Below are 16,573 nucleotides of genomic sequence, written 5' to 3'. Positions count from 1 at the left end.
GTTTAATTATTTGTTCCAGTATCTTTCCAGGCATCAAAGTTAGGCTGACTGGTCTATAATTCCTCTTTCTTCCCCGTTTGAAAGACAGGTCCTATGTTTGCCCTTCTCCAGGCCTCTGGGACCTCACCCGTCCTCCACATAGAAGATAATCACTAATAGGCTGACGCTCTGCTCTGCCATTGGCTTCCCGTGTGACGTTGGGCACATCAGTCAGTCTCTCTGCACTTGAGTTCTCCATCTGCACCAAGGAGATAACAGCCACGCACGGCCTCACGGGGGGGTGTGAGGACAACATTAGAGATTGTGAGGTGCTCAGCTACTATGGCTGGGGGCGGGGAGCATATAACGAACATAGAAAGATATTCTTCTTCTGATCTTTTATTCCTTACCAATAAAATCAGTGTTCATTTAAACTCCTGTGGCAAACTTCATTATGGTCAGCCATTTTAAACGCTCTTCATCCATTAGTCTGGCTCTGCAGCACCTCACACCTGTGCTAAGTGGGTTTCGAACACCACCCAATCAGACTGCAAGCTGCACAGCATGCCGAGGGCACTGTCTTTGCAGCCTGTCAATTGTGTAAGATGGCATAAGCAGGTGGAACCCCCCTTACTGTTTGCTTTGGTAGACGTCGGTAAATAAGTGGGATCCATCCTTTCGCCTGAAGATCTCACTGACAACTTGCTGATTCCACACCTGGGGAGTGTCAGAGAGACTGATTCAAATGCCAGAGCCCCACAGGGTGCTAACCTGCCAGATAAGCTCAGACCTCATTTCGATCTCTGTAGTTATTTCTACTCTCTGAGCTCTGACTGTTCAACACATTCCAGATCCAAGCATCCGCACCAGAACAGGAACCATTTCACAAGTCATCCTGCCTGAGTGGTTCAGCCATGTTGCATCTGAGCAAGGATGCAGCTTGCATGCTGGTTGCTCACTTTAAGGTTCACAGTCTCACCTCCAAGACAAACTGGTCTAATGCAAAAGCTGTCATTTCCACCTGAAACCTGGCTAAGGGGAGAAAAGTCTGCTGGAGATGACAGAACAGAGAATCAGCAATCAGGCTCCTGACAACAGACTCCCCCTTGGAGCTCATAAGTCCGTGCAGCTGCTAGGCGAAGATTTGAACAGACTCTAATCCCTGGTAACACAAACATGGTGGTGACAGCTGTCACCGCTCATGCTAAACCCTGTAGTCCATATGCTGAAGACCCTGCAGAATGGTGGAAATGGAAAGACAGCAGGTGCCCTGATCTTGCTACTACTATAACCCAGGGGGTAGAGGTGGAGGGGTAGGTTGTCTTCCTCTGCAGCCCGGGGCACAATCAGTTGCAGGTTTAAACTAGTGTAAACGGTAGTTTCTCAGTAACTTGAAATCTTTAGACCATGGTTTGAGGACTTCAGTAACTCAGCCAGAGGTTAGGGGTCTATTACAGAACTGGGCGAGTGAGGTTCTGTGGCCTGCGTTGTGCAGGAGGTCAGACTAGATGATCAGCATGGTCCCTTTCTGACCTTAGAGTCTATAATGCAGTTAAGGCAAAAGAGACCTAGGTTTAGTTCCTGGCTTTGCAACAGACTTGGAGTTAGGTGCCTACATACCTTTGAGGATCTGGCCTTCATCTTTCTGTGCCTCAGTTCCCTGTCTTACTGCAGGGAAAACTGCGTTAACTCAATAGGGCGGGGGAAAGTAATTAATGTTTCTGAGCTATTGAGATAACACGACTTTGAAAGCGTTGGAAAGAGATGACAGATTTTCTGGTCTCTCTGACCAGCAGTCTGAGACTCTGCTTGCTCGTGCTAAGGATCTACTCAGATCAGAGAGTCCATCTGCTCCCAGATGGTGTAGAAAGCCTAGGGCCAAATTCCTCCCTGGTGCAACTCCATTCATTTAAATGGATATATGCCAAAGATAAAATTGGCCTCTATCATTTTAAAAAATGAAATTTGCCCTCACTCTGGTTCAAATATTAAATACAACATTTCCATGCCATCTGGCTGTACGTTGTGTAGAACAATACACTAGGGCAGGCTTTGATCTCCGTAACAGTGGAATTCTGGAGTAACTCTACTGTTCCTCTAGGATATCTCCAACCTATAGAAATCAGAATTCGGCTCATTATTTTCATCGAAAGTAGCCTCAATTCTCAGTCACTCTAAGTCCCATCTGAAGGCCCCTTTATGCTGACAGGGTGGGGTAAAGCAGCCTTCGTGTAAATGAGAATTGAGGTCCCATGTGTCACTCACGCCACAGAATTGTCATTGTTTTGATCTCACTGCATGTTTCTATCTCGGCTCTAATGTGGTTTTACAGTGGTGCGTATTTCTGAAACAGATTTTTAAACTGCAAACCGCTGTAGCATGATTTTTAAATGAATGTTGCTTGGAATGAATTCACATAAATCTAACAGTGATTGTCCCCAAATGTCTGACTCTGCAGCCACATTCATATCTGGTATTCAATGAATATTAATATCTGACAATTCCAAGGTGTGGATTTATCTCATGCCTAATATTTATTGCAGAGGTTTATTTGCACCAATCTCCAAATGTCACCCTATCCACAGACAATGGAGTTTTAAATCCTGCTTCACGTCCTTGTACCTAGGACAGTATAGTACTTACTCTGAATGATGCCTGTCAATTCCACTGAATAGCTCCCACAGCTCCTCTGAGCTTAAAATCCCATCCGCAAAATAGTTCTTAAACTCTTCAAATGACAGCTTGCCATCATCTGCGTGTAAATAAAAGGAGAGGAAGAATTATACAGCTGCAAAGAGAAGTGAATCCAGCCATGTAAAGTCTATACAAGAAGTGTGGGCTGACTGGGAGTGTTCTGTATGGTCATAGACATTTCAGTGGAACCACATTCCATCAAAAGACACAGCGCTGTCAAAACAAATACTTGATGAAATCAAGTCGATTTCCCCAGTATTTTATTTTGGAAGAGAAGCAAGGAAAAAGGGCCCCGACACTGTCAAAACATCGCAGCGACATTTGGGGAAGGAAACATTTTGATTTTGCATTTTGAAAGAACTTTTAATTTCCCGTTTGTTTACGTTATAATACAAACACATTTTTAAAGTTGAATTGTGTCACAACAAAACTTCTGAAGTGAACTGAAACAAAAATTGTGTGTGGGGGGGGGAACTTTTCCTTCGGAGTGTTTCAAAATGTTCAGTTATCACCATACACTAAACCCCCCAACCCAAATGAGACCAAAGTATTCAGCCCCCAGTTCTCTCTCCAATTCAGAATGAAGTCAGATTTTGCAATCTCCAAATCCTTCACCAAGCAGAACTTCTGTTCTTTGCATAGCTCTAATAATAAATAATAAATAATAATAATAACAACACTTAGTCCTTCTATAGCGTGTTCCAGGCGAGGCCCTCAAAGCATACTGCAAGCACACATTAATTAAGCCTCACAAAATGCCTGCAGTTCAGTATTATAACCCCATTTTAAGAAAGGAAAATCTAAGGATCAAATCCCTGACACTGAGATCTGCTGGGCTACTGACAGTCTCCCAAAGGAAGCTGCTGAAGCCCCATCACTGGGGGCATTTCAAACTAAGCTTGACAGCAAACTAGTGAAGATTTTCAAAAGGGCCTGGTGATTACGCATGTCTGTCTTTAGCAGTCCGATGCAAGGTGCCTTAAAGGGGCCTGCTTTTCAGAGGACAAGGGCTCAGCATATCCGTTTTCTCACAGTGGGTTCCTAAGAACTGAGATTCCTCAAATCAGTTGCCACAGCTGAAAATCTGGGGCTAACCAAACCAAAGGGAATAACCCAGCTCAGAAAGAGAAACTGGGAGGATATGGAAGTTACCACGAGTCAGTGGAAGTGCTAGGAACAGAACCCCAGGTGTCCTGATCCCCAGACCCCTGCTCTACTTACAAGTGGTCACATCTTGAGGGAGCCAGCATATTATTAACCAAACTGGCGTTTAAGAAGGATGCCAGGGCTAATGCCCAACTCTTGCAAAAAGTGCCATGGGACGCATCAGGCACACAAGTGACTGTTATCCTCTGCCTTGCTGGATAACAGTGGAAAAGAGTAAAATATGGTTCTCCCCCTTCTATGCCAGCAAACGCAGCAATCAGATGCTGCTTGGCAAGTGATCAGAGAAAGGAAACAGCCAGGAATCCAGTTGCAGGTGCAGGGGATCGGAGCCCACAGCGCTCCTTTGAATGTGGCTCTGACCCCTTTGGCTGCTGTTGCTACAAAACATTTGTAATGCATTTGTAAGGCAAGCTCTCCTTTTCCTGCCTTGTCAGGGCCACTCGGCAGAGTGATTCCCGGGAGGACCCTTGACACTACATGGTTCATCTCTTAAATACAGACATATTCTCATCAGAGTCCAGCTGGCATAGCCAGCAGCTTCCAGCTGTTGGGGGTGGAGTGGGTGTCATGCTGCACCCCATATTTGTCATAGTAATATTATTATAATATCTAATTATGACATAATTATGATGCATTTTGTACAAGATAAGTCATGTGAGGTGTCACTGGAAAAGTTATGATTTGCTAAATATGATTATCCTATTTGTATGCATGTATAATTTTTGTATCTAAAGTCATAAATACTGACTATGTATCTGTACTTCAAATGTAGTTACACCTGGGTAACGCCCACTAGACAAGATGCTTTCAGTCGAGATAGCTGGTTGGAAAGGGCCTAATCAGGGCAATGAGCCATTAGGGAAAACAATAGGCCTTAGGAGAAGCTTATCTCCCATGTGGTGAGCCTTCCTGTGAACTCTCCAGACAGCCTGTAAGTAATGGCTGCTATGACTCTACAAGGACATGTGACCAGGCCACATGATTCTGAACTCCATCTTGGGATGTCAGTATTTTTCCACAAACCAGTCTGGGAATCAAGTTTTGAAACAAAGGGTTCCCGCCTTATGCTAAAGCTTTTTTAGGCAGGGAGTGACATCATCTGTTGTTCTTCACTCCCCACACAAGAAGACTCCTAGAAACACCTGAGGGAAAAAAAACTGAACTGGGGGAAGTGCTAGACCCAGGCTAAAGGGATTTCTAGCCTGTCTATGAAGACCTGAAAAACCCAAGCTGTAAAGCTAATGCAGCTTCTGCTTTAAGAATCTACAAGTCTGCCTGTACCATCCGTTAGGGTGAGAATCTGCTATTCATATCCAATGTATCTAGTATATTAAGCTTTGTGTTTTTGTTTATTTGCTAGATAATTTGCTTTGATCTGTTTGCTATCACTTATAACCATTTAAAATCTATCTTTTATAGTTAATAAATTTATTTTATGTTTTAATCTAAACCAGTGAGTTTGGAGTGAAGCGTGTGGGAATCTTAGCTCAGAGAGGCTGTTGCATATTCCTTCCACATTGCGAGGGCATGAACTGCATAATAAATTCATACTGTTTGGGGCTTGGCCCAAGGCAGGATGGTACCACTCTGGAGTTCTAGGCTGGAAAACTGGGGTTTATTTTGGCTATAGCCTCTTTATTTTTGGTTCACACGCAGTGGCTGGTCAGAGAGCCTGCATTTAACTGCAGTTGGGTGTGTCCCTGCCTGTGTGAATGCTGGTGGAAGTATAAGACCGGGGGCGTGTCTGCAAATTGTCACAGCAGCAAAGTGTGAAAGGGAGCCCAGGCTGGTGGGTCAGAGGGCTCCATGGTACCCCAGTTCCAGGTGGTGCCCCGGGAGGAACCAGTCACAGTGGGTTCTCCTTGCTGAATGGCTGCTTGCTGCTCTCTGGCTCTGGGGCAAATCTTCTGCATTGTAGAGCTGGCAGAACAGTAACACATTGGGCTATGTGGCTTGTCATGTTCTATTTTCCCCCAGGGCAGATGAGCAATGATCTGAGGGGGGGAGGGGTCACCTTCCCTGCAGCAGGTCACTTGCCAGGATTGTCTGGGTAGATCTCACTTAATAATCTCCCTGCCACTGCAGGGGCCTCGGGCACTGGGGCACCTCCGCCCCTCCTGTTCTCTGCCTGGGGCACAGAACAGTCCAGTCTCCTGTGGGTATCATTTACTTTGGTCTCATTTTGGTTGTTGGGTTTAGTGCGTAGGTGCTGCATACTGTTGGTGATCCATGATATACAGAGGTCAGACTGGATGGTCTAGTGGTTCCTTCTGGCCTTAAACTCAATGACTATTAGCCAGTACAGGAGGGCTTGCTAGAAGAGTGGATTACTCCTCTCAAACTGTGTTTTCATCCATGGGTCTAGCACAATATTTCAAGGCCAATTTTTTTCTGTCAAGCACATTTACTGCAGGGTCTAGAACTAGGGAAAACGAGGGATGGGCACAGCTCTCAACCCTGGGCCCTGTGGGACTGACAAGGACTTCACTGGAAAGGGACCTGTTGGTCCAAAAGGCTAACCAGGTAGCTGTGTGGCTGTGGTCTGAATGTAGGAGTTCTTCCAGCGGCAAAGAGTCCTGTGGCACCTTATAGACTAACAGACGTACTGGAGCATAAGCTTTCGTGGGTGAATACCCACTTCTTGCATCTGAAGAAGTGGGTATTCACCCACGAAAGCTTATGCTCCAGTACGTCTGTTAGTCTATAAGGTGCCCCAGGACTCTTTGCCGCTTTCACAGATCCAGACTAACACGGCCACCCCTCTGGCCCTGGAGTTCTTCCAGTAGCAGCTGAGTCATACGGTGGACCCAGTCCCACTGAAGTCCCATAACAGCCAAAGTCAATGCACTGCTGGATGCAGAACTCTTCTTTCTCCCCTGTTGTCTGCCGTCAGTCTTACAGGTGCTGGCGGATGTAGGGAGGAACTAGATCTGGCACAAGTGAGCTGAGGATGAGGCCCATAATGTGCATGTGTTTAAGGGTGCTCTGATTTCATTTTCTAGCCCTGGCCAATTGGAGGCCAGACACCAGCTACATGGGGGTCTGTTTTTGCTTTGCTTTCCGCGTGGGCCAGGGAGGATGCAACAACAGCCAAATTCAAATGAAACCAGAAACAGCATCATCAAATGAACGTCAGGTTACAGGGAAAGAGCAAAGGCCTGGCCTGGTATAGAGGTCAGCATGGATAATGGAAACAGCACAGGTACGGGTGCTGCAGAGGGGTTAGCACTGATCGTCAGGTTACAGACAGGGGTTAGCCATCTCTCTTATTCCTCTGTTGCAACAAACCCAGATGCCTAGGGCTCTAGGTATAGTACAGGGCTCACGAGCTGGGACAGTTTTAATGAGAGATTGCACAAAGTTCTGTGCGCGATTGGAAGGGCCTGAATTATAAAACATCAGGAGAGCCAGGGTGCCCTGAAAATGTGATCACATTCGTGTGCACCTGGAATATGAAGGGCATTATAGACAGAACCATACGAATCCTGCTCGGGTGGGCTCTCAGCCCAAGAGCACCTTATTTCATTTTAAATCTGCAGAAGGGAAGCTGTTTTTGGTGGCAGTTGATTATTTGCTGGGTTCACACAATTAGTAAATTGCGGTTGCCCTGTGTTATTCTGGAGAAGTTCTATAAATACATCGCTACCCACACAAAAGGCAGTCAGACAGAGACCCTCATACAGCTGGGGCACAAACCAACCACGGATAAGAGAGCTAGGAAGAAACTTCCCCTAGGAGCAAGTTATTCTGTTGTCCAGGAGGAGGGGCTATTGCATGGGCAGCTGTCAAAGACATCTATGGAGCAGGTGGGCCACTGGTCTAATCTGGACGGGCAATTCTTGTGCTCCATTTCTTTATCTCCCTAAAGGCTTTCCCAGAGGCAGCAGGGGAAGGAGGATGAGAAGGTTCAGAGCTCTTTTCCTCACAGCCGGTGAGCTGTTTTTCCTTTCTTTGTCATTTTATTGGCAGACACCTCCATAGGGAAAGAATTAAATCTACTTTCCTACAGGCAGCTTGGGAACAAGAATAGGATACCGTGTCCTGAGTACTTACCGTTCTTGTCGGCTCGTCGAAAAACCTGAAAAGAAAAACATAGAACGTGTTGTAACAACATTGGGGATAGAGGGTATCGTCTTTTCATTCCTGAGTGAGACAGAAAAGCACCAATCCCTGCTGCAGAGCAAATCAGGACACTCAATTTGCAGACCCCTAATGAGGTGCTAATCTACCCAAATTACTAGGGGTACGGCTACACAGCAGTGGCAAGGGCTGTGGCTCAGGCTAGCCACCTGAGTATGTGCCGGGGGCTGGCCAGGATTGTGGTGGCTAGCTCAAGCCACAGCCCATGCCACTGCAGCCACACTGTTATTTTTAGAACACCAGCTGGAGCAGGGCTAGCATGTGTCTGCCTGCCCACATGGGGAAGCAGCTTCCCTGCTGCTGTGTAGACACATCCTTGGAGTGTTAATTACCACTGTGGGATGGGTTTGGTCAGAGGAGATTTTCCTTTGCAAACTATTCAAGCTGTTTCTCTCCTCCAATCTACAGAGCCCTGAGGATGCCTGTCTATGATTTAGCAAACTCCAGCATGTGCACAGAGCATTTTTTTGTTCCTAGAGAAGCGAGCATGGAGGGATCCAGACTAGAAAGAACCAGATTGCAGCATGTGGCCTGCAACCTGCAACAAGCATGTGACCATGGTTGTTACTTAAAGTCTTCAATGTTTCAGCTCCTTTAAACAAAATAATTACCATGACACCTAGCTCGTATAGAGGGTTTTTCCCCCAGTTGATCTGAAAGTGTTTTACAGAGGAAGTCAGTATCATTGTGCCCATTTTACAGAGGGGGAAACTGAGGCAGAGAGCAGTGATTCATCCATGGTAACTCAGCCAGCGGTGGAGCCAGGAATAGAACCCAGGTCTATTGAGGCCCATTCTGGTCCAGTGCACTCTCCACCAGGCCACACTTCCTTAAAAAGACAACAGCATTAAGCACTTAGTGCAGCACCTCCCGCATTTCACCCATCAGAAAAATCCCTGAGTAACAGCACTAAGGAAATGGGACTTCCCTTCCCTAGAAGATCTTCCTTACCAGCAGCCCGTCCAGCAGCAAAACTCCTCTCCCTCTAGTGAGGGCAGAGCAGTAGCTGATTCTGTGCCCACTACAACATGCATGTAAGAGTCATCCTGGGTATGATGAAGGAGCTGGCTACAGAAAGTCAGTTTTCTGGCTAAAGTAATTCTGGATAATGGGGTAATCTGTTCCTTTGTTTCACATCTGATACAATTTGTACTGATTTCTTTGGAAGCTGATGAAAGAAAATGGATAATACTAGGCAGGAGGTAGAGAAGAAATTATCACTTGCTTTGACCTGCCACCCACACACCTCAAAAGCAGATGAGCTGAGCTACTGTTAAGGGGATCTCCCTCCCCGCTTCATTCCTCTGGTATTGGTTGGTAATCAGTACACACTTGGCTGACTTCAGATGAATTGAGGAGTATTCTGTTCATTTGTAAGTCACGCCAAAGATGCTGCAGCAGTGTTATAATGTGCCGGGCTGTGAGGGCCCAGAGCTGTATTGTGTTCGAGGGGTTATATCTGATCAAAGCTTGTGTGACTTTTAGTCACATTATAATGAAAATGTAAAAAAGGGAAATAACCTTACATTGAGAGGCAGTCACTTCAGAGGCTGTGCGCCTCGGTAACAAAATAGTGTTAGAAGTCCTGCCCAAACGGAACAGACCTATGATCCATTCCATGTGATAGCCACCTTGGGCCATACACAACAGATCAATGGCCCATTCTGTCAGCTAGCCCACTGTGGGCTATACAGAACAGATCAATGGCCCATTCTATCTGCTGGCCAGCCTTGGGCTACACCAGAGCAGACCAAGAACCCATTCCGTTGGCTATCCCACGTTGGGCCATACCAGAGCAGACCAAGAACCCATCCCGTTGGCTAGCCCACCTTGGGACATACACAACAGATCAATGACTCATTTCGTCAGCTAGCCCACCTTGAGCCACACCAGACCAGACCAAGGACCCATTCTGTCGGCTATCCCGCCTTGTGCCACACCAGACCAGACCAGACCAGACCAGACCAAGAACCCATTCTGTCAGCTATCCCACCTTGGGCCACACCAAGGCAGACCAATGATCTATCGAATCCACTACTCTGTGTCCATCGGTGGTCAGTTCCTGGTGCTCCAGAGGAAGATGTAAAGCCCACATAGCTCCCTCAGGTGGGCAATACCAGCCACGGGGGGAATTGTTTACCACGTGCGATCTAACTAATCATCCCCACCACCACTTCCTGCAGCACAATCCCTGGGCGTCTCCTAGCCCTGCCCTCCTCATCTGATGGAACCCCATTACAAGGGGGCTGCTAGTCTGGAGCTAGTCAAAGACAACTGAAAGTCAAAGGTGGGGAGACTAAAATCTGTAGATTTGTCCTGGAGGTTACTGAAGCCTCACAAAATACTCTCAAGCAAAACAGAGAGCAGGGAGGCAAGGTATAAAAACAGCGTGGTAAACTGGTGAAAGGGATTATTCAAACCGAACAGCGATCAGTCTGAAAATGGAAATCCAGCTTCAGTGCAGCCAGTAGAAAGAAGCATAAACTAGACTGTAAGTTCCTTGTGGCAGGGAACATCTTTTTATTCAGTGTGTGCACAGACCTAGCACAATGGGGTCCTGGTCGAGGCTGGGCCTGCGAGATGCTACCACAGTCCAAATAACTAGCGATGGACTGGGGACTTCCGTGGCTTTATGGTAAGTGTGAGTTGGGGGTGTGTGCCCGCAACTGTGTGTGTTGTGCTGGGAGAATTGTGTTGATTTGTGCACAGTCTTGTGTTGTGCTATGAGATTCGTGCTGATTTGTGCAGGTGCAAATCAGGGGTGTGTGACATGAGGGACGATGTGTTTGTGGTATTGTGTGCTGGTTGTGCTGTGTGGGTGGTTTTGAGGAACTGTGGCAGCTCGCCCATCTGTGCAGTCTCTCAGACAACCAGTGAAGCTGTGGTGTAAGAGCGGTGATGGACTTACCTCTGATACCATCATGGTCTAGGACTCTTGGCGTGGCAGAGACACATGCCCTGATGTTGCAGGGGTATAATGTGTAAAGTCAAAATGGCTGAGAACTTAAAATTGGACAGTAGCAGGCCACGAAACCCAGGGATGGGGGAACCCGGTGATACGCGGACCGAAAAGAGCTCTCAGCCATGCTGGCAATTGCTACCACCACTTCACGCTGACTCCGACATTCCAGGCTTCGGAGCGACGCACAGTGAGAAGCCCGAATCTCATTGTAGAGACAATAATAATACGGAACAATGGTAGGTGCAAAGTCAAAGGGAAAGCAGGAACCGTGCGAAGAGGGAAGTTGAAATAAGTTTTCAAAAGCACCCAAGCGATTTCACTGCACAAGTCACGTTGAAAATCAGAAGGTCTCCTGCTTCTAGTCACTAAGGTGCTTTTGCAAATCTCACCCTCTGATATAAAAACAAATAGCAAGAGACCCATCAAGTACCTCAGAAACAGGAGGTCTGTGAAAGAATCAGGGGTTCGGCTGGGCCAACATGAGGTGAAAGAAGCAAATAAGGTTGTTTCAGAGTAGATAAATGATTTCTTTGCCTTGCTTTTTCCCACCCAGGACGTTGGGAGTATTCCTACCCCAGACTACTTGTTTCTGGTAGTTGGTAGAGACAGAGGAGGTGGTGCTGAAAGGAACTGATACACTGAAGAGCAGCATATCCCCAGGAATGGATAGCATCATCCATGAGCTCAGACAGTACACAAGAGTAAGCAGCTGAGTTGCTAACAAAAATGTAGAAACACAGAACAGCAGGGCTGACAGGCACCTCGGGAGGTCATCTAGTTCAGCCCCCGGCGCTGAGGCAGGACCAAATAAACTCAGAGCTCCCCTGACAGGTGATTGTCCAACCTGTTCTTAAAAACCTCCAGTGATGGGGATTCCACAACTTCCCTAGGCAGCCTTAACTATTCTTATAGTTAGAAAGTTCTTCCTATTATCTAACCTAATTCTCCCTTGCTGCAGATTAAGCCCATTACGTCTTGTCCTACTGTCAGTATACACAGAGAACAACTGATCCCTGTCAGCCCTGCAGTTCTGTGTTTCTAGTCCTTTAAAATCGCCCAGGCCACTGGGCAATTGCCCCTTTTGCCCCTATAGAACCTCTTCTCATTGCTTTTTATGTCCCTTACTAGGTATAACTCATTTTGTGCCTTTGCCTTTCTCATTTTGTCCCTGTAAGGGACCAGGGCATGGGCAGTCTGGCCTAGCAGTCAAAGCTGGGCTGAGGTCTTCCCACCAGGGATGGTAGTAGTCAAGCAGGAGCTGGAGGAATCACAAGAACCAGGGTCAGAGTCAGGCCAGAGTCAGAGTCCAGAGGTAGTACCAGGCTGGAATCTGGAGGCAAAAGTCAGAGTCACAGTCCAGAGATCAGGACACCAAACAAAGTCTGGCATTGCAGGGGGCCAAAGATGCACAGCCATCTTCCTGGGCCAACCCCTGGGATTAAATAGGGCCCTTGGCCAAACAGAGGGCCGCAGGGCACTGTCACTCCGAGTCTCTTGGGCCGTACTTCCTGCATCAGCTACTATCCACACTGCTCCTTAGTCGGACAGCTCCATGGCTTCCTGGTAGCACTGTCGGAACATCAATGAGCCAGACTTTGCAGATGGGGGGGTCTAGTCCCTAGATCATTACAGACCCTACTTGTGCTATTCCTTTTGTACTCGTCTTTAGCAATTTGTCTATATTTCTACTGCCTGTAGGATTTCATTTTTGATTGTTAGCCTCCTGATGCAGCCACAGTGGCCTCTTTCTATTCTTCCTACCTTTCCTTCACACTGGGATGGTTTACTATTGCACCTTCAATATTGTCTCTTTGAGAAACTGCCAGCTCTCCTGAACTCCTTTTTCCCTTAGATTTTCTTTAAGAACATCAAAACAGCCATAATGGGTCAGAACAATGGCCAATGCCACTATATGCACTGCTTCATGGCACTGCTTCGTGGCTGGATAGCCATCTGTCTTGGATGGTTTAGATGCATCTTGGCAGGGGGTTGGAGTAGAGGACCCTTGAAGTCCCTTCTAACTCTATTATTCTATGATTCTAGGTGCTTCAGAGGGAATGAACAGATCAGACAATCATTGAGTGATCCATCCCATCATCCATTCCCTGCTTCTGGCAATCAGGGGCAAGGGACATGCATGGGGTTGTGTCCCTGACCATCTCGGCTAATAGCCATTGAAGGAACTGTCCTCCATGAACTTATCTCATTTTTTTAACCCCATTTTAGTTTAGGCTTTCACAACATCCCCTCATAGGCGTCGACTCTGGGGGTGCTCCGGTGCTGGAGCACCCACAGGGAAAAACTGATGGGTGCTCTGCACCCACCGGCAGCCAAGCTCCTGGCCCCGCCCCACCGCCTCAGCTCACTCACCTCCACCTCCATCTCCTCCCAGTGCTTGCCACCACAAAACAGCTGTTTCACAGTGTAACAAGCTGTGGGAGGGAGGTGGGAGGAGCGGGAACGTGGCGCACTCAGGGAAGGAGGCAGGGAAGAGGCAGGGCTGGGGCAGGGATTTGGGGAAGGAGTCCAATGGGGCAGGGAGGGGGCGGGGACTTTGGGGTTGGGGTTGCAATGGGGGCAGGGTAGGGGTGGAGTGGGGGCAGGGCCGGGGGGGGCGAGCACCCACCAGCGCCAGGAGAAGTTGGCACCTATGCATCCCCTGGCAAAGAGTTCCACAGGTTAACTGTGTGTTGGGTGAAGTAGTACTTCCTTCTGTTTGTCTTAAGCCTGCTGCTTATTAATTTCATTGGGTGACCCTTGGTTCTTGTGTTACGGGAAGAGGTAAAACACACTTTGTCATTCACATTCTCCATACAATTCATGATTTTATAGACCTCTGTCGTATCCCCCATTAGTCATCTCTTTTCCAATCTGAAAAGTCCCCGTCTTTTTAATCTCTCTTTATACAAAAGCTGTTCCATATCCTTAGTCATTTTTGTTGCCCTTACCTGGACCTTTTCCAATTCTAATATATCTTTTTAAGATGCAGTGATCAGAACTGCACGCAGCATTCAAGGTGTGGCCGTAACCTGGATTTATATAGTGGCATTATGGGTTTTTTTCTCTTTCATCTCTTTGATTCCCATCCATCAGCTCAACAGCAACGACTGGGCCAAATGAAATCTTTCCACCACTTTCTATCTTGTACCAGCTTCACAGTTTCATTCTTGTTTAAACCTTTTGGTTCCATGTCATTCTTCACCAGGTCTATCCAACACATCCTCGATTTTCCTCTGTTTCTAGTTCCTTGCACTCTGGCATGTATTGCCCCAGATGGTCCATTCCTGACATGTGTCCAAACCATCTTAGCCTCTTTCTTGAATCTTCTGCAGAGTTTGTTACAATTTGCTTTTCCGATGTCTATTATTGGTCTGCACGACTTCTTGTTAAAACCAGGTACTGTATCAGAAGATTGGAGGCCAGCAAGTATTGTCCCTATGTTCTAAAAGGTCTCTAGGAATGAACCTGGGAACTAGAGGCCAGTTATGAGTAGAAAGTGTGCTGGTCCCTTTCATACCCATCATTATCTCTGTTGTTTGCGTCCGTGCATGAACTAGGCCCTCTGCATCTGAACGCCCAGGTTTTGTGGCGGTAACTCAGGTACCAGACAGAACATTTAGACGTCACAAGCCAAATTCTTTGCTGGCATAAATGGGTGAAGAGCTCCCCTGGATGCAGAATTTAGCCCTTTGAAATGTTTTTTACACTTCTCTACATTCCCCTTCTTTTGGGGCAAGCACTGAGTTACTGTGAGTTTCCTGCTTCCGTATGCATTCCTGCCCTCTATACTAATGTCCCTGTAGGAACCTCTGCAGCTTCTCCCCTAAGAAGCCCTTTGTCCTGTGGCCGGGGAGAGGGATTTTATTATGCTGGTCACACTCCCAAAGCCCTGGCTTTTACCCACTCCTCATCATGCTTCCCCCTTAGTGAGTGTGCAGAGCCTCAGCAGAAGGATGCAGTCTGCAGCAGAACACACACCTCTCCTCCCCATCTTGTGCTGCCTCAGGGATATAAACTAGCCCAGATCCTGCCAGTGTTAGGTAATAGGTACCTGGGGGATACAGGATTTGAGTCAGGCCAGGCTGTGCTGCTCTGTGCTCTCTCAGAGCCCATTAGGACTGGCTGATGCACTTTGGAGCTTTCCAGCCTACCACTCAATAAGGAAACCTGCATTTTCCTCCACTGGGGATTTCTCTGGATTTTAGAGCAAAGCCCCACCCAGGTGGGGGACGGAGGGGCTCTCTCCACTTTGCTTTCTTGCATGTTGATCTTTTCTGATTTTGTATTTATGGTCTCAGGGACAATAGAATCACAAAGGCAACATGCAAATGCAAGGGGCAGTCCCATGTGTCCCTGGGCATGGAACTTGCACTGATGTTCATGGGAGCTCTGGGCACAGATGGCTTGCAGGACTGAGTGCACATTCGCATGAGCAAAGAAGGCACCACCATGTTCTGCACCTATTGAGTTCCCAGGGTGAAGGCCCCTCCCTCAGCATAAGGGGAGGAGCTACTGAGCCAAGAACTCAAATGAATCTGGGGGACAACAAATGATAAACCAGGGACAGGAGTGAGGTTACAGGTTCAAAATCAGGGATCCTGAGGGGGATACTGAGCAGAGTCTGCAGTGCCCACTGCTCCTCAAAGGTGTCCAGCAAACGCAGGGGCGTTGGAACAATGTGTACAGTGGGGGTTCTGAGAGCCATTGAACCAAAGTGTAAACCCTGGATCTGATGGAAACCACTTCAAGCCAGGAGGTGCTGCAGCACCCCCAGCACCCCTAGTTCCAGCACCTATGAGTGGACACGGCCCAGAGGAACTCTGCCCGGATACGTGAACCAAGGGAGGAATGGAAATAGTCCCACAGTCACAGAACGCCTCCCTGTCCAGCATCCTCCTCCTGGTTTTATAGACGGCCACCTTGGCCAGCACCAGGAGGAGGATGACGAGTGGGGCCACAGATGGAGTAAGCATAGATCAGGAGGTGCAGGGAAAACTGCAACCAGAACCTGAGGAGAAGGGTCTCCCTGACGCCACAGAAGGGGCGTTTGTCAGGGAGGGGGATGAACCGTGCCAGATACAAGCCCGTGCTCGCAGCTTCATGAAGGAGCAGCCAGCTGATATCCCCGGTGGGCCATGGGACCAGGGTGGAATACAGACTGACCCACCAGGGTTCCTCACCCTCCACAGGTGGTAGAAGGTCCCACCACTTGGTGTCCTGGCCAGATACAAGGGTGAGGAAACGGAACGTGTGGTGCACAAAGGTGTACATCTGTTCCCCAGGCGCGATTCAGAAACAAGCTGGCTGCATGACTGCGTGCAAGTAATGCAAGGGGAATCAGGGGGGCTCGTGGCAAGGGGCCTATAAGAAGGTCTGGAGGGCCAGGGGTGGGCAGGGAGCACCCTCCTGCAGGACCCACTCAAGGTAGGCCCAAGAGGTGGGCGGTAAGGCTGCCCTCACCTCCTGGAGTAGGTGCCAGGGAGTATGAGGGGTGGCGAGCCCCGTGCACTCACAGAGCACCAGGGGATCCACCCAGTCCCCCAAAACGTAGTCCAGAAGGTCTCCAATTCGGGTGGTTCCTGCCAGGACCACCCTCCGGCACACCGAGGGGGACTCTGCCACCTGCACACC

At 48.1% G+C, this 16,573-nt stretch overlaps 1 protein-coding gene across 1 annotated transcript in view; it reads right to left on the bottom strand.

Moving 5' to 3' along the window:
• NECAB3 (N-terminal EF-hand calcium binding protein 3) overlaps window positions 1-16,573 on the bottom strand; it is a 108,283-nt gene that overhangs the window by 71,685 nt on the left and 20,025 nt on the right. Inside the window, exons 2-3 of the mRNA XM_077832281.1 lie at window positions 7,894-7,918; window positions 2,623-2,731 (exon numbers count right to left, since the gene is read on the bottom strand). Coding sequence (XP_077688407.1) covers window positions 2,623-2,731; window positions 7,894-7,918 — 134 coding nt within the window. The remainder of the gene's footprint in view (window positions 1-2,622; window positions 2,732-7,893; window positions 7,919-16,573) is intronic.

This window comes from Eretmochelys imbricata, chromosome 13, assembly GCF_965152235.1.
Source record: "Eretmochelys imbricata isolate rEreImb1 chromosome 13, rEreImb1.hap1, whole genome shotgun sequence".
Lineage (NCBI taxonomy): Eukaryota > Metazoa > Chordata > Testudines > Cheloniidae > Eretmochelys > Eretmochelys imbricata.
This window is presented reverse-complemented; position numbering and strand designations above follow the sequence as displayed.